Source organism: Lathamus discolor, chromosome Z (genome assembly GCF_037157495.1).
Source record: "Lathamus discolor isolate bLatDis1 chromosome Z, bLatDis1.hap1, whole genome shotgun sequence".
In the NCBI taxonomy this organism is placed as follows: Eukaryota; Metazoa; Chordata; class Aves; order Psittaciformes; family Psittacidae; genus Lathamus; species Lathamus discolor.
Genome location: NC_088909.1, coordinates 80,911,116 through 80,929,386, shown reverse-complemented (window position 1 = coordinate 80,929,386; position 18,271 = coordinate 80,911,116). Strand labels below are relative to the sequence as shown.

At 35.1% G+C, this 18,271-nt stretch overlaps 1 protein-coding gene across 7 annotated transcripts in view; it reads left to right on the top strand.

The window, feature by feature from the left end:
- Positions 1-18,271, top strand: part of KDM4C (lysine demethylase 4C) — a 261,790-nt gene that overhangs the window by 169,794 nt on the left and 73,725 nt on the right. For all 7 annotated transcript variants that reach the window (XM_065662339.1, XM_065662337.1, XM_065662336.1 and 4 more), the window contains 4 exons: positions 334-515; positions 1,367-1,583; positions 2,490-2,566; positions 16,079-16,134. In XM_065662339.1, the coding sequence (XP_065518411.1) occupies positions 334-515; positions 1,367-1,583; positions 2,490-2,566; positions 16,079-16,134 (532 nt within the window). The remainder of the gene's footprint in view (positions 1-333; positions 516-1,366; positions 1,584-2,489; positions 2,567-16,078; positions 16,135-18,271) is intronic.

Genomic DNA, 18,271 nt, shown 5'->3' with positions numbered 1-18,271 from the left:
GGAATTCAGGACAGAATATATGGATGGATAAGGGGTTGGAGGAATAAAGAAATGGGAAAGTGAGATATAACATTGAGAACGAATGCAGATTGTAAGCAGTAGAGCTAGTGGCATACTTTCTTATGTTGTATGTGCGGCATCTCATAACGCAGAAAGTCATGAATGATGTATCAGGAGAAATGCGCAGAAAAGTACTTTATAATTCTTCTAGACGTCTGCATTTGCATTCACATAGACTTCTTAAAGCATTGTTTTATCTTCATTATTAGCAAACCATTGTTGCTTGTCTTCATTCCAGGTCTATGAAGTAACTAATTATTTGTTTTCTTTAAGAACTGCCTGAGACTACCTTAATTGAAGAGAAAGCTCAAGAGACAGAGATATGGGCCAGGCCTCTGGTCTACCTGTGGCAGACAGGGGTACCCAATTTCAATGCTGAAAAAGAATACAATGCAGCTTGTGCAAAAAAGGAACCCCACTGTGCCATTTGCACTCTTCTCATGCCATACTATAGGGTAAGCAAGATCCTAACAGCTCCATCTCCAGGTGAAGTGTGAAATAGCTGCCCAGTTATCTAATTTCCAGTAAATTAGAAATAAAAGAAGCATATGCATCTGATTTTTATAACTATTGTTAAAAGTAGAACTAAGACACTATTCACCTCACTTTATCCTTGGTTGCAGACAGTGTATGCATTCTGCTATGTAGGATTGGTATTAGTGTATGTGTGCTTGCCCTTGAAGTTACACTTTCTGAGGTGTAGAATCCACATAGATTGATAGCTTTTAGCTATTTCCTTGTATGTCCATCTTCAGATGTTTTTTTATTGGAGCCTTTTCTATGCCTCCTTCTTGCAGTGCTGAAGAAATAAGTGTTTTCACAGTACTTAGGCCTTCTCAGGAATAATATTCCCACAGAAAAGTCTAATGCAGGGCATCTTTTGATACCGGCTTGCGGAATTCCTGTGTCAAATGCCAGCTAAAAATACCGTCATAGTACTATAGTCGTAGTTCTGAAGCTGTTAAACTGGAATCCTTTATCATGGGGACTAGGAAGAAAGCTTTTATTTGCAGTAGACCTATTTAAAGGGTTCAAAAGGACACAGAGGTACAGTATCATAGAACACTGCTTTAATAACACTAGTTTGTAGGTTAAGTGCTATTCTAGATTTCAAATTTATTTGAACAAACAAGGACCTATAGAATGACTGTGATAAATACCTAGAAGCAGTTAATATTCTCATAAAACTGTTACATTCTTAGTGCAAAAGCTAGGAGGGGAGAAGACATTTTGTCACTGTCAAAAGGAAGAGTAAGTTAAGACTTTCTTTTCTTTTACTTAAATATAAATTTTGCTTATTTTCTAGCCAGACAATCATGATGAAGAAAGCCCTGCTTTCAGGGAAGCAAACTCAGCAGAAACACTGATGACTGAAAATGAGAAGACCAAACCTCTTATTCCAGAGATGTGTTTTATTTATAGTGAGGAAAACACTGAAAACTATCCGTCAAATGCCTTTATTGAAGAAGATGGAACAAGTCTTCTGATTTGCTGTGCAAAGTGTTGTGTACGGGTTCATGCAAGTAAATACACTAATTGTTCTGTTGACAGAAATGTAATTTCAAATTTTGTGTTATTGATAAATAATAGTTAACTAGGCTTCTAGTATGCCTATAAAAATACTTGAAGAACATTTGCACACGTAATGCTCCAGTCACTGGCCAAATATCTTAAAAACTATGTTAATTTTTCTGTAGACTTCTGATTCTTGTTTCAATTCTGAGCAATTAAATTCCTCTTCTGCTTCTCATATTTGAAAGCACTGTGCTGTGTGATATTAGTATGTCCTTATTAAGTAGTCAGGGTGAAATCCATCTGGGTTTGAGGACTTGTGAATATTGCTATTGACTTTAGGTATATAGTAATATCCTTAACCTTGCATTCTATTTTATTTCAAGAGTGACTGATGAATGCATGGATTTCCTGCATTATCTTCTATAGACAGTAGGGGCTGAACAGTTAATCTCAGTGAAGTCCATGTGAAATTCTTACATGGAAGTGAAGTATAATTGCATAGAATAAATGTTAGTACATTAATTCAGATTGTACATTTTTGTTGCAGAGAGAATTGGAGATGTTATCTAATAAAACATAAGAAAAATAAAATTTTTCTTATTTTCAAACCCATAAATAAGAAGTTCTCTAGGGTTTGTTTATTTGGGGTGTGTTCTTTTTTTTTTTGTGTTTTTCTTCATTTTGTTTTGATTTTTGATTTGGTGTTTTTTGTTTTTATCTTTTTTTTTAGTTTTGGGAGGGTTGTCTGTGTGTATAATTATATATTTCATAGACTATGGAATTAGCAATAAGTATAGATTGCAAAGGTCTCCATGGTCACAGGACATGTTTTTTACTAGCATTTATACATAATTGAATTGTATGACATCACAGATAGGCGGAATATATTACTCAATCCAGCTTTCTTATTGTAGGTTGTTATGGTGTTCCTTCTCATGAAATCCGTAATGAATGGTTATGTTCTCGATGCAGAAAAGAAGCCTGGACAGCCGTAAGTTTCACACATTGCTTAGTTATCTAGCACATTAGAGATATAAGAGATTTAAGGTGCATGCGGCATGTAGCCTGTGTAGTTCTTCTGATCACACACTTGCTAGGGAAAAATTATTTGTAAAATAGTATTAGATTTTGATGTAGAATGTAATAGCATTTTGAAAGACAAACTTAGAGGAGGCTTATATGCTCTTGAAAAGGATTGGCTAACAGAATATAGTTGTGTGTAAATATTTTGCAAAGAAACAACTGAAAATTTAAATGCACATAAGAGAGAGAAAAAAAAGGATTTCCTCTAAATATTTTTGACTTATGGTAAGTACATTTAGGTAGCTGGAGAACAGAGAAAGGGAAAGAGAATAATAAATTAGTTAAGAATGAAATTGTTCTTTTACAGCATTTAAGGTTTACTGTACTGCATAAGCAGTAAAAGGTTTCACTTGTGAAGCTCCTAAACGCCTATGATTTTATTTAAAAAAAGAGGAAAAGTAGTTTTAAATTGGGAGGATTAAATGGACACACACAGAGTCCTTAAACAGCTACTAATTTAAAAGAAAAAAACCCCAAACAGTTTAAAATTTTACATTTTACCAATCTCATTTGCCCCCTAAGTCATCTAATATTTATTTTCCTTAAAACAGGAAATGTGATAATCAGTTTTGATGGCAACTTAGTTTTTCTTCATTTAGTTGTTGAATTAAAAGCAGTTATTTCAGTTGCATTCAAAATTTAGATCATTAAATGGCATCATAAAAATTTTAGGTATGTTGGAAAAGAGAATTCAGACTACTGGAAAATACAGTATCGCTTTGTCAAACATCACTTCTTGCAATTATGAATGTTGCCTGTAGGAAATTTGCAATTGTACCATTAGCAAACTGTAGGTAGCAATAAATGTAAACACTTCCTTTTTTTGTGCACTGTCAACATTTTAAGGTTCCTTTGTGGATGCCTCGAGTTACAGAAACAAAAGAGGAACTGGTACTTTTAATCCACATATTACCTTAACTGCGGGGTGGGAGGAAGGCAAAAGTGACTTAGAACTGCTCATTACAAAAATACGGTCCATCTGTAATGTTTAGTTCTGTGTTCTCTCAGTGAATACCTATTAAAATAGTTATTGAATCAATTTCTCTTTCTGTAATGTATTTTCATTTTAGTAGGAAAGGCATTCATCCTAGGTAAAATCCAATTTTCATCTTTCATTGGTAACCAGGAGACCTTCCTTATCAGACAGTCATGAGTTTCAGGATCTCCTGAACTACTTTTGTAACTGCTGTTCTAGTCAGGGAAAGGTCAAGCCAAAATGCATAAGTCTGTTCTAGCAAGTGACAGGTTGCTGTTAACTCAAAATCAGTTATGCAAACAGGGCCAGAAAGTCCCTGATGTGTTAATTTCTTTTCAGAGCTATGAAATTCAAGTATAGGAGTTCAAAGGAGAACCTTCTTATTAGTGAAATATCATGTACTGGCAGCAATAGGACTGATTCAGATGTTTTTGTTAAAAACACTGAAAAATTTTTAGAACATTTTAAAAATGCTTTTAGAACATGTAGAACCTTGGAATCTGATAATAACTGCAATATAACAGTAATACATTTGAGGGTAAATTTGTACAGATGTTTGGGTTTTGACTATTGTTTTTAAAATCAAAAGTCACTGAGAAAATTCTTAAAAGCCTTATAATTTGTAAGTGCTGTGTTGTAGAAATGATTCTAAAATTGTTCTGAGGTTTTAAGTTTATTTTACAAATATTCTTGAAGAAGATATCTGGATAGTGTTGCAGGAGGTGAAAGATAACAGAAATAGTGAGATAATGACTTGACACTTTTATGTTCACTGTGGGGCAATAAAGGTAAAACTGGGTTATAATAAAAGGTTAAACTGGGTAGTACAATAAAAGAAGATAAATGTTGGGAAGAAGATTAAGTCTTGACTTGGCCAGGATTTTTTTTTGTCAAACTTCTAGGGGAAAAATTCACACCCAAGGAGAGCATTATTTTGTGAAAAATTATGCTCATTTTACTGAATAGGTTTAGTTTTATTCTGTTGTGATGCATTTGAGTTTCTGAAAATAAGAAAGATTTGAGTTTTAGGGAAAATACTTTTTGGCCAAATTATTTGAGGAGGTGAGATGAAGTAGTAGAAGAGATATTAAACCATACAGAAAATAAGCTTTGGCTATTTAACCAAATTGCTGTGATTTTGTATGTGCATTGATTATTGTACAGCTAAGTTATTAGTGCTGAATACTTCATCTTTCTATAGCTTTGATTTGGTGATGTGAGTGAAATGAACTTATGCCCCAGAGAAGTCTTCATTCAGATATGTTTGTAGTAAAAAATTCACAGTCATAATATCATAAATTGTTGTTTAGTTGGGAAGTTTTAAAGAAATTTTGAAGATTGAATGGATCTTACTAGTCTTAAATTTACTTAAAACTTGTAATTCATAGTCCACTATCTTGTATTCTTTGTTAGTCCACTATCTTGTATTCTTTGTTATTACATGTTGTTCACACATCAATGTGAACTGTTCATTGTCAGCTGAAAGATGTAGGCATAATAGATAGTAGGCAAAAATCCAAAGGTTTCAAGGATGTGAATAACACTGTTATTTACACATACTTGAATCATACCCAGTTCGCTTTTTTAATAGTAGGATCTTTCAGAGCTCTTGAGATGCTGAAGCAATCTCAGAACTATTAGTGATTATCTCTGAGAGTTGCAGAGCTCAGATGAGGTGCCAGCAGCCTGGAAAATTTAATGTTGCTTTTAAAAAAAAGTGGGAAATGGGTAACTCAAGGAATTATGTGGCAGCCAATTTACCTTGTATTCCAAGAGAACAAAACAAATGACATACTTTTAAACACTTAGCCAATAATGGAGTACAAAGAGGGTATGTATTTAAGAATAAACCAACTGATTTTTGGGTGTGACAGGTCACAGCAAAAGGAATAAACAATAAGCAAAAGATTTAATGCACTGTAACTTTCAGATGCTTTAGATAGATAGTGTTTTAAATTCTGATATTAAGGTGACAGAAGAGATAGGAGGTAAATCAATAGTTGCCAAACCTATAGGAATATGGATTTGCTTTCAGCCCTCAGTATCTCGGCCCACCAGCCATCACTCTCATCAGACTCTTAAAATCACTAAGAATGATAAAGTTCTGTGCATCATTTGCTGATTACTTTTCCTGTCCTTATGAGACATATCTAGACTATTCTGCTTCATGTCATTTAAGATGATTGCCTAGGAGATGTGGGAGTATACTTCACATGAAGCTACCAAGGTTTTAAACTTACAGAACATGTCACAGAATTTTTTGTATCTGTCAGGTGCGTTTCAGGTATTATTCAAAATACTATCTTCCTCAGTTATTTCAATATTTCAGTGAAGTGAAAGGATTAATAAGAAGCATTCCTGATGCATTTTCCGTAAGTACCAAGGACCTTGGGCATTTTGTAGGCCTAGGTTTACTAATTTGGGTTAGGATTACTGTTTTAGTTTGGAACCAATTACTGTTTTCACTTGTGTCCTACTATTTTGTAAGATAATAATATTATCACTATTTTGAAGAAATGCTGTAAAATAAATCATATGGAATTCAACAGTGGTAGGAACAATACTTCGAGAGGAGTTATCATTTATGCACATATAAGATGGGAGTCCATACCTAAGCAGTAGCTTCTGCTGCTAACTGCAGCTGTGACCAGTGTGGTCACAGACTGAAGTCTTCAGCTGTATGGAACCTGAAGGCTTAAGCCTTATATTGGAATTAGTGCCTGAAAAACACATGGAACAATCTTTCTTCTCTCTTCAGCTTTAATAAGAGCTAAGCTGAAGAAATGTGTCTGAGAGTGAATGTGGTTCATGCTAGCACATGGTTCGAAAAAACACAAACCTGAATGGGATGGAAGAAAAGAAATGGTGTAATTGAAATAAAAAAAAAAAAAAAAATAGCCAAAAAACAAAATCCAAGCCGAAGGTTCTTTTAGTCATTCCTGATACACCTCAATCATTCCGTATGGGAGTGTTGTAAAGAATTAATCCCCTTAGTATAGTCAGAGGAAGACAGAAAGGAAGTCAGTAGCATTCTCTTGTGCAAGTTATATGTGTATGACAAAGACGAATCTGATCTGTTGCAATTCCGTTATTTTAGGGAGAAGATGACTTGTAGCAGCTGTAGACTGCATCAGCAGACATTTGTGTTAGTACCAGAAAATTAGGTGAATTTTTATTTCTGAAAATAGTGAACTACCAGAATAATGTAGAGATTTTTGAATATGCTGCTGCCCAAAGTACTACTTTCCGTTTTAAAAATCTGCAGTTTGCTAGTTATGCCAACGTGCAGCTGAAAGTTTTATGCTATCTTTAAATTATATGCATATATTTCTTTTATGAATATTTTAAAAATTTGTCTAAATTTTTCTATATCTGTTTTTATATGATATTTTGATTATATTTTAAATTGCTATGTAGTGCTATTAGTCTCTCTGGAGAGGGAGATGTAATTGAAGAAAATTACTAGTTGCATACTAGTTTTTTTGCTGTAGGGAATATAAAGTGAGTGTTTTTTGCGTTCCAGGTAACAAGGTTTAGACTTGTTTCTATATGAAACATATGAAGCAAAATCATATTAGTCTAAATTCTTATTCAGGATAAGCATTCCTAAAACCTATAGCTATTGAAGAGCTACAGTTCCTAAGTTGTGAAGCTAAGGTTTCACTCACTGTGGGAATCATGTGTCCACACGCATTCAAAAATTCAATTCTTACATGAGAAAAGTGCCCAAAATGAGAAGATACAAGAAAATACTGTTCCCTGAACACCCGGCTTCCTGAATGTCTGAAAGTGTTTTCCTTCCTCTTCACATTGATTCCTAGAAGGAGGAGATATAGCTGAGGAAGAACTGTCTGAGGCCTTAAATTCTGAAGGGAAGGTCTGTTGAAAATCAAAGAGAAAGAAAATTTTTGTGCAGTGGAGAACAGGAGGAAGGTTGTGAAACATTGATACAAACCTTGGTTCAAAGTTCATAATCCATTGTTAGGAGGGAAAGTGCCTTCTTATTCCTCTGCTTAAACACTTAAGTGTTGTTTTTAGTTCTGTGAAATGATACTTTCTTAAACTCATGGCAGTGTGCTAACTTTATAGAAAATTTGGTCCCTAACAGGTTTTTGTGTATCAGTATGATTTTGCAAAGCAAGAAGTACGAGACCACTATAGCATATTAATATTATAAAGCTAAATGAATGTATTAATACCTAAATGAAATTCTGTTATGCGTGAATCCTAACTATGAACATCATTAAAATATGGAAATAGAAAAATGCCTAAGTGGACACAGATTTACAAAGCCGAACTTTTTTTCAATGGAAATTCCATTTTACGTTGTCAGAGGCAACTGCTTTTGAGATTCAGAGGCATACTGTTTTCTTGCAGTTCCAGTGTCTCTAAATAGTACGCTTTATAATATTTTATGTCAAATTTTCACCTTCCTGGATGCACTTGGATCCATGATAACATAACAGGCAGTAAGTAGGTCCTGTTTGATAAAATTATTGACAAAAGAGAAGAGCGATAGTGAATTTGTTTAAGGTAGTAGAAAAAAAAAAAAAAAGCCGTAAGTCAACCCTCCCAAATAATTAAAAAATAATATTAAATAAGTCATCTGCATGGCTTCTGAAAGTGTAACTGGATTGATACAAAGTGCCTTGATTGAGAGCAAACGCCTCATTAATCTTAAATGCGTCAGCTAAAGAAAGCTAGTGAAGTCAGGAAGAGTAATGACCGGCATTATAGAGAATGCAGCGTACTGTACAGTGTGCAAGGATGTGGTCATCTAGTAAGTATTGTACATAAATGTAAGTACTTTTATTATTTAGAGGACAAAAGAATTCGGGACAGGGAAAGAAAGAAGAGCAAGTAAGGGAACAGATTCAGTGCTTTACGTCATAGTAAACAAGCTGTTAGAAAGGCTACTATGGAAGCTGCATGCCTTTTTACGTTAATCTCACTCTTTTCTGCATAGCGCTACAGAAATAGTTCAGCACCTAATCTGATCAGTTGGCACTGATTTTAAGAACAGATGTGATGTTGAATAGCAAGTGTTTAACAGCTTAGCAGATTTTATTTTTTTTCTGTAAATCAGCTTTTTCATGCTTTATATTTTACAATATTCAGGTTTTTGAATTCATTTGTATTTTGTGGTTAGAGTAGCCCATTACATTAGTTGAAGGAATTTTTTGTTTCCTTTTTTTTCCTCCAAGGCACCAGAAAAGCGGCACGTAAGAGCTTTCTGCATTCCAGATCAGAAACTGCTATATTTCACCCTACAGAACATAATTTTGAGCAATTTTTATAGAGTGGTGCCCTTCTCACTGATACTATATCAGCATTTACATTATAAACTCCTGTTTTCAGAGCCTGATAACTGCCAAAATTAACTCACTATATGTGAATTGGTATACAGTGTCTTAATTTTCAGGCTAGTTCTGTTACCAAGCTTTAAAGCCATATGGATATTGTTAATAAATATCCATATAAATTGAATTTCAGACTAGTTCTGCTACTAAGCTTTAAAAGCATATGGATATTGTTAGTAAAAAGAAGTTATTTGGCATGAAAATCTGGCTGTAGCAGGAAGGGTTAAAACCTTAAACTTTCTGTGTTTTTTCTCTTTTATTAGAAAAAAAAAAAGAAAAAAAGGCCTGATCTTTTATCTGTCTGTCCATCTATCTGTCTGTCTGTCTGTCTGTCTTAAAATCTGTATTCGCCCAAGCCTTTGCTGCCAAAAGGTGATTTACAGTAGAATTACATATAAATGTGTTCATAATAACTGTGTGTAGATTCAGAAGGGGGGAGCATTATCTTTCTTTCTGGTTTTGGTATTAGTCTAGTAACAGGATATACATTGCTTGTAGAAACCAGTGTTTGACACGTTTGTTGGCAGGTTTGTACATACTGAGTTTCCCTTACGCTGTCACAGGAACAAAATTTCAGACAGTTAAACCTGGGAAATACATTTTTAACCTGATTGCCATAGTACTCAGACCCAAAGTCCATTTTGACCTTGGATTCCTTTCATTGCAGTTCGTGAAATCAAACTTTACCACTGATACCAGAGTGTGCCCAAAGCTTAATAGCTTTGCGCACCTGCAGGTTTCTGGGTATTCTCATCTTACAAAGGACAGGTTGTCTGTTCCCTACAGGGTGAAGTAGGATTTCAGTCAGATGCAACTTTGAGTCTATCCTTGGTGCTGGAATTGGACCGGAGAACCTCCACCAGCCTCTTCTAAATTTGTACTCAGAGACCGTATCTGATCTGCAGGAGTACTGCTGCAGAATCATTGAGGGGTAAAAAACCCCTGGAAATAGCCAGTAGCAGAATATCCTGCCCTGCACAGCTGGTGCTATGCTGCTTTCTTAAAGATACAGATTTTCATCTAAAGATCTTTAGGTTTAAATCTAATGTATACTGTCAGATGGGTGGGCCAGTCACTCTTTCTTCTGTGAGTGTTTTCTTAAAATGGGTGACCAGTAACGACTGTTACAGAAAGTATTTCATATTCAGCGATATAACAGCCTCCATTTCATATTTTATATATGTTTTTTATTTCAGAGATGCATGTTGTGGTGAAAGGACACATATGTCTCTCTGCCAAGTTGTGGGAGTTATTTTTACTCCAGTTACCTGTAATGAGTGTTTTGATTCTTACTTCAGTCTCAGACCCACCAATCCCCCATTCCTTGTCTGACTGCAGAACTCTCTCCCTACCCCCATTCCCTGTCTCTCCTCCCTTTCCTGTCCTTTTCCAGGTCTTATTATCCAGGCAACTCTCTCCTGCTTTTTTTGCATTCTTGCAGATCACTGTTCCCAATAATGCTGTGTCATGGACAGCACCACAAGACTCCTTGCTCTCTAGTGCCTGGGTCTGCCATGACATGGGAGCTGCAATTGCAAGGAAATTTCAAGTCGATCTCTGAATCAAGGGCAGGCCAGGATGAATGTTTGCAGGATTAGGCTGCTGAAATTTGGAATTCAGTAACTGATGATTTGTAAACTTGAAATACCCAAAGGTGGATATCTTCAACAGGTTTGAAAGTGTCTAAAAAAGTAAAATGCTTATCCATAGCGGAAGTGTGACCATCTTCAATTTTCAAGAGCCTACTTTAACCTTGCAACTGAAGATGTGTCTACATATTAAATAAATATTAACCCATGGTGGATTTCTCTTTAATGGGAGTACTCAGCCTCCTCAATCAGTTTGAACTTTAAGTGTACAAAATGCTGAAAGAATTGATAATGGCTTATTCTTTTGGACAGAGCAAGATTTTTCTATAACATTTTCTGGGAAAAATAAAAGGAAATTCTTTTCTCAAAATTCTTATTAGTAATAAAATTTAATATCATTGTTCATTGTTGAGGCAGATGGTGGAAGTTTGACAGTGATTATATACAAATGAAGGTTGCGAGTTACAATGGTAGCACCTAGCGACTCTGTTAAGAAATGGTGCTCCTAGATGGTAAAGTGAATCTTTTTATTAGGCAACCCTCAATTTGTCTGTTATTTTTAGGAATATTTTGTCCTTAAAAAATCGTCTCTGAAAAGCTAATTTTAAAGTAATAACTTGAAATTGATACAGTAACAGTCTCTGAATTGAAATGAAATAATCTCAAAAGCTATTTCTGGGTGGAAATGATTCCCGTGGTATGGAAAGATTAAAACATTCATTAGTGGATCATTGCTGAAAATAACATTTTCAGATGCTTTGAAAGAAACACCAACCCTTCTCTTTACACAGGCATAAATATAGACACAAATACAAATAAGCTGGGAAATGAGGTAGCCGAAAAGGCAGCAATGCCATATGCAAATGTACAACTGTGTTAATACTATTAGGAAGTGTGACCTTGGACATTGGGAGAGAAGATGGAAGACTTAAGGGTATCTATTTTCATTTCAAAGGTTCCTCTCTAAAAAAGGCACCAAAGTTGTTTGAAGAAAACAAAAGATTTTTATTAGCCTTAGCCAAACAATTTGTATCTATTTGACTTGGTTCTGGCATAGTTCAAGATTAGATGTCTGTTTTAATTAGCTACTTTCAAATGAGACTAGTAAATCAGCATTATTGTGAGTCAGCTTTTTAGTGGTTGACTCTTAAAATTGAAATGAACTGTTCTTGCCTCTTATTAAAAATATTTGCGAAACAGCTGTGTCTTAATGGCTTTTCATAGATTTTTGAGTGCTTTTAGAGACAAGTCAGAGTCACCAGGCACACAGGTCAAATAGCTGTTAACAATATATTTCCACTTCCTTTTTTTTTTTATCTGGTTAAATAGTGTCCTGCTTAGTGCTGATGTCATGGGCGTAAAGGCTGTAAGCTGAGAGAGGGTAGATTTAGATTAGATATAAGGATGAAATACTTCACTATGAGGATGGTGAGACACCAGTTGCCCAGAGAAGTTGTGGCTGCCCGGTCCCTGGAAGTGTTCAGTGTCATGCTGGATGGACCTTTGAGCAACCTGATTGGAAGGTGTTTGTGCCCATGGCAGATGTTTTGCAGGTGGTTCCTTCCAACCCAAAACATTCTGCCATTCTGTTATCAACACTGCAAGGCTTCAGACCATTAGCCAAAATGTATACTTACTTGAAATGATTCATTCTGGTATCACCGCTTAATGAATATTTCATAATAATCTTATCACAATAACATAATAATAATATATTATTATATAAATTTGAATGCATTCTGTTTGCTTTTCAAAATCATAAACCTGACAAATACATGAAAATATGTTTGTGTATTATATATAATGTATATAGCAGTGTAAACTTCGCAGTGCTAAGCAATGGTATTTTCCTAATATCTAGATATCTTTTCTAAAACATTTTAAAATGCATTTTGTAAAACTTTAAAATGGCAGGTTGCATAGACTAGTAAGATCTGCCATAATGAATTAAACCAAAGTTTGTTTTAGCCTGTTATCCTCTCTTTAGCACAGCTGGAAATGCATACCTGGGGAAGAATATAAGTTTTGGGCAAGCATTCCCTACTGCTTTCTCGATATTCTACAATATGCAAATAATAAATTGCCTTAGCCAAAGGCAGATGAAGGCAGTAGGTGAAAAGTTGCAGTTGTGTGGCTGTAGATGGAAAATGGCAAAAAGGAAAGGAATAACCTGATTATCCTGTTTATGATTAAGTTAAAAAAAAAAAAAAAAAAAGGCTTAAGTTACCCTGTTTTCATCCACTGACATAACTTACATATTTCATTTAACAGGATAAATATAATTCTTCAAAGATGCCGTTGTAATTTACAGGATCTTAGAGGAAAAGAGAAATAGCAGTTTATCAAAAAAGGGGATCATGTGGGACATGTTCATAGTTGCCCATAAAGATAACAATTATATGACTTACTATATATCCCTCTGCTACGGCTTGTCTGAACATTGTTGCTTTGCTATGTCAGACAGCATCCTGTCTCATGCAGAATGCTATTTCTGATGAAGTAAGTATGCTAATATGGAACTGTGAAAACTGCTTTTTTATAAGTACTGTCTATATGACTGAATTTTGGCAGACTGTAAAAAATGCTTGGAGACGACCAAACGCATTAATTCTTAAATATAAATGAGAGTAAACAGGCATGTGTTCTGTGTGGTATTTATCCATGCAACAATAATCAATATGCAGCTATGCCTGAGTAGTGACATACCATTCCAAAAAAGGTGATCCATCTTTTGGATGTATGTACAGAAGGACGCATAGTTAATTCACATTCACCAGGCTTTTGCTCCAGCTTCTAGCAGTGTTTGAAACAGAGAAATGAAAAATAAACTGTATTAGGAATGCTGGTTGCAAAATTCAGTTTCAGTATAAAGAAGGGGAAGTGTTTACTCCAGAAACTCTGGATATGATCTGTATTGCTATGAAAAAAATGCATTGTCTTCACTAAAAAGCTAAAAGATGAAGTGAATGTTAGTGTGCTAAAGCTTGTGAATTATATAAAAATGTTTTACTTTATATAGATACTGGAAGAGTTTTCTTTTATAATTTTAGAATGTTATTTAGATCTTGTAAGGAGATGAACAATTTTAAATGGTCTAAGATTTAATTTAGATAAGTGTAAAATAATATGCTTAAGAAATTATTATTTAATGCAAATAGAAATGACAATTACTTGTTTAAAGGATTTGCGAAGTAATAGTGATCAGATATTGGGTATGTTCCAAGATGATGGTCTATAATGAAGTCTGTTCCTGTCCTGACTTTTACATGAAGGCTGACAGTAGGCATACAAGGAAGCACAAACACTTTCTGTCCTTCTCTTTGAGAACATGAGTAATAGCTGCTTACATACATGTGATTTCACTGCCGTTCATGGCAGGTATCTCTGTATTAGGAATATTAGTATTAGGAATATTAGAATATTAGTAAAATACAGGGTCCCCTGTATTTTATTTGCTTGCAGCATGTTGAAACTGGAGGTAGAGTAATAATCATGTTGCATGGATATAGGAGAATGTATTGCAAGGCAAGCATGATTAACAAAGTGAATTTAATGGGCTTTTAATTGATATGAATGCTGGTGAAATTTTTTAGTTCTTATGAATCTAAGTTGCTGTAGCCTATATCCACCAGATGTCAGTTATCATGCACTGCTTGCTCACCAGAGATTTTTATGAGTGTTTTTGCAAAAGTGATTTAATTTGTTTCCTATAGATCCTGCATAAGAGAAATCTTTTGAGATGGTAATGAGGATATTTATAGCTACCTCTTTTCTCTGAGCTCGATATACAGACCAGTCAGTCTCACCTCACACAAGTCCATGGGACTTGACAAAATACATCTGTGGGTCCCGAGGCAAATGGTGGATGTACTGCCAAGCCATTATCTGTCATATTTGAGAAGTGATGGCAGTCTGGTGCAGTTACTGCTGACTGGAAAAGGGGAAACATTACTCCCATTTTTAAAATGGAAAACAAGGAAGACTCAAGGAACTACAGGCCAGTCAGTTTCACCTCAGTCTCCTGCATGGAGCAGATCCTACTGGAAACTATGCACATGGATCATAAGGATGTGACTGGTGACAGCTAGCATGGCTTCACTATGGGCAAACTGTGCCTGACAAATTTGGTGGCCTTAATGATGAGGCCACAGTGCTGGTGGATAAGGGAAGAGTAACTGAAATCATCTACCTGGACTTGTGCAAAGCATTTGTCCCCCAGGGCATCCTTGTCTCTGAACTGGAGAGACACGGATTTGACAGTGGATAAGGTATTGTCTGTATGGTCTCACTCAGAGAGTTGTGGTCAACAGCCCAATGTCCAAGTGGAGACTGGTGACGAGTGGTGTTTCGCAGGGGTCAGTACTGGGATTGGTGCTGTTCCACATCTTTGTTGGAAACATGGACAGTGGGACTGATGCACCCTCAGCAAGTTTGCCAATGACACCAAGCTGTGTGGTGTGGTCGACATGCTTTTTATAAGCATTCAATTAGATTTCTGGCAGACATGATCTCTTCATTATTGGAGGCTTTAAGATGAGGTCAGGCTGGAGTGTTACGTAACAGTTCGTTGTTGGTTTTTCTTTGTTGGTTTGGGTTTGGGTTTGTTTTTTTGAGTTTGTTTTTTCCCTGTAAAGGAAACTTAAACTTAGAGGTTTGGAAGACAGGCGCTCTTTATGAGTACAGGTATACAGGCACAGGATATCTTGACTTAGTTTTGTGCATTTAGTTCTTTGTAGAGACCAGAGAAATGAGGTCAGAAAGAAAAGTAGCTAACATTGGAAATACTTTCTTACTTGTTCATGTGAAGTGACATGGGAAAACAGAAAACTGGGGAAAGGGTAGATTCAGAAAAGGAGGAGACTGAAGAGAGAGAAGGGTTGAAAAGAAGCAAAGCCTGTGTATATGTTCAAAGACACAATTTTAAGCTGAGATAGGAAAAGCCCTGTTTGGTGTATTGTCAAGGAAACACTGAAATATACCTTGCTGAGTGCCCTGAAAGCAGATAGAGTTGTGCTAAAGATCAAGGAAGTGAAGGTCTACTGCAGCAAAGAGAACTTTTGGGAAAGAAAAGAAAGAAAAAGAGTTGGATCACTAGCTTGTGAGTCAGTTTCTTAGTAACTTCTATTAAACTAGTTATGTGTAATTTTACTTTGATTTACCTTAATAATCTGTAGTGAAGTTCCAGCCTTTCTATGGTGTCATGGCACTAATGATTAAATGCCTTTTTATTTAGTATCACTTTCAAAATTATTCTGTTGCTGTGTTTATGAGTAATACTTAGAATTCTTTTCTTTAGCTCATATGACTTGTTTCTCTTTTTGCTGCTCTATTCTTGTATTTTTTTCTGTAAGGAAATGCAATGCTTATAAGTGGCAGTTTGTAACCCTGTGATTAATTACATTAGCAATTTGCATATCCTAAGATTAGCTCAATAAAAACTAATTTCTAACCAGTCAGTAAAGCTCACTTTTTTCCCTCACTATTTTTATTTTTAGGAATGTTGTCTCTGCAATTTGAGAGGTGGGGCATTAAAGCAAACTACTGACAAGAAGTAAGTATAATACTGCTTGGGACTGTGTGTGCTTGTTTTAAGCTTTATTCCCAACTCATTCCCATGTAGAAAGTATTTGTAAACCTAATTACTTGACAGTGTCCCTTTAAGCTGAATCGTTGCAGAATTAAAATTACTAGTGCCCCTGGCATTTTGTGAAATAGTTAGGTGCTAAAATGTACATTTGTTTTGGTATTTGCATACACCAACTTGTTCCAGATATTATTCTGCTGGGCTTTGTATAAGATAGTAAATGGGAGCTCATTTGTCATTGTTTGCGTAGACAAGTCTTATCAAACAGCGAAATGCATTTTCTTCTTCGGTCCTGGAAATTTGTGATTACAGAATTTAATGCAGTATCTTTGAAATTCTAGAAACAGTACATATAATTAATCAATTTGAATAATACTGAAATAATTTTATATTTTGAAGTGGTTTTAATATACACTTCTATCATGCAGTGTCAAAAATAGTATTGTTGCTGATATCGTGCTATTAACAGCATCAGTATTTTTCTCTATATTTGGATGATAGAACACTATAGCAAGTAACCCAAACAGATAAAATGGAAAGTGCTGAAGCTTAATATCTTTTTCAACTGTAGTAGTGGAACAGTCTTTAGGCATTTTGAGTCTTCTCATAATTAATTAAATTATTTTAGTAGCTTAGCAATATCATGTAGATACCTTTCTTTAACCCTTCGGAATGGAGTGGTAAGAGATGATCTAGCTGCAGCATTCTTTTCCAGTTACCAGGCAAAAATTTGTGTATCAGTGATTTGCAATTGCTTGCAGTACCCTTGTAAATTGTTCAGTTAGGAGAAGGTTTATTGAAAACTCAAAGGACAAATCTTACCTTCAGAAAGCATAAATATTGTTAACCAACACATGAAGATTCTCAGCTGCAGAAGTGTCATCTCAGTAGAATTTATCATGCCCTTTTGATATTTGTGATAGATGGCATGTTGCATCTTTGAGAACACGTACATCTTTTTTGTAAATCAATTCAAATGTTTTAGAAATGTTTCATAGGATTTATTCATAGAAAAAAAAAAAATCCGCAGAGGTTTGCAGGAAGTTAGTTTCTCTACATAACTATATCTAAAGTCTTTGCTTTGCATATCTCTGTGGATTCCTATTACAGGTTTATGAAATGAGAGTTCTGTAAAAGTAGTTCAATTTTTGTTTTCCTGTTTCCGTAACACCTTAGAGTGCTACACATGTTGAGTCTTTCATCTGTCTTTCAGAATCAGGTACAATTCCAGTTTTCGGAAGATTATGTTCCAATTATGTCTTTTTTTTTTTTTTTTCCCCCAACAAGTGTAAAATCCAACATGTGCATTCCCTTTGCTCTTCTTTCCCTTTCAAGTAACAATTAGAGATACAGGATGAGCATTACTTAGGTTTAAAGCTAATGAATTAAACAGGGTGTGTGTGTAACAATTTGCCATTATGGAGAGCTGAGATTCTTTTCAACAGAACACAGCAATTGTTTAGAGTCTGCTCTGTTGAGAGATGTCAGAGTATAAAGGTTTGGGTGAAGATTTATTGAAGAGGCATTTTATTTATAGCATTTCTGTACCATAAAGCTTGGATGGTTAGACAGTGTAGTTTTGCAGATGGGCAGGCAGCAAAGAAAAGGGTGCTAATAGAAGTTAAAAAGTCTCAAAGCAATTTTTTTTTCTGTAAATCAAAAGATAAACAATACTTTCACCATAATAAAGTGATAAATCTACAAGCGTAAGCAGCTTTTTTTTGGGCTAAACTGTAAAATTTGCTAATTGATATGTCATCTTTACCTACAGCTCTTATTTGACACTTAGGCCAATACAACTTCAGTGTTACATGACAACAGTTTGTTTAGTCCTTGTATGTCATATTATATTTCTCTATATATTTTTGTCAAAGATGAGTTACTGAAATAGCATCATTCTAGTGCAGGAAGGAGAAATTATTTCTGCTCTGTTACATCACCAGCCTGCATTCATGTTAATCTGCTAAGATGCTCATGTAATGTGTGTCTTTGGAAATCCACAGAAAGTGGAGTGAGGCAAGCATTCAGGGCTTACAATAAAAGAAGAAATGGGGTGATGATACAAGATGTACAATGAATGACAGGGAATAAAGCAAACAGGAGT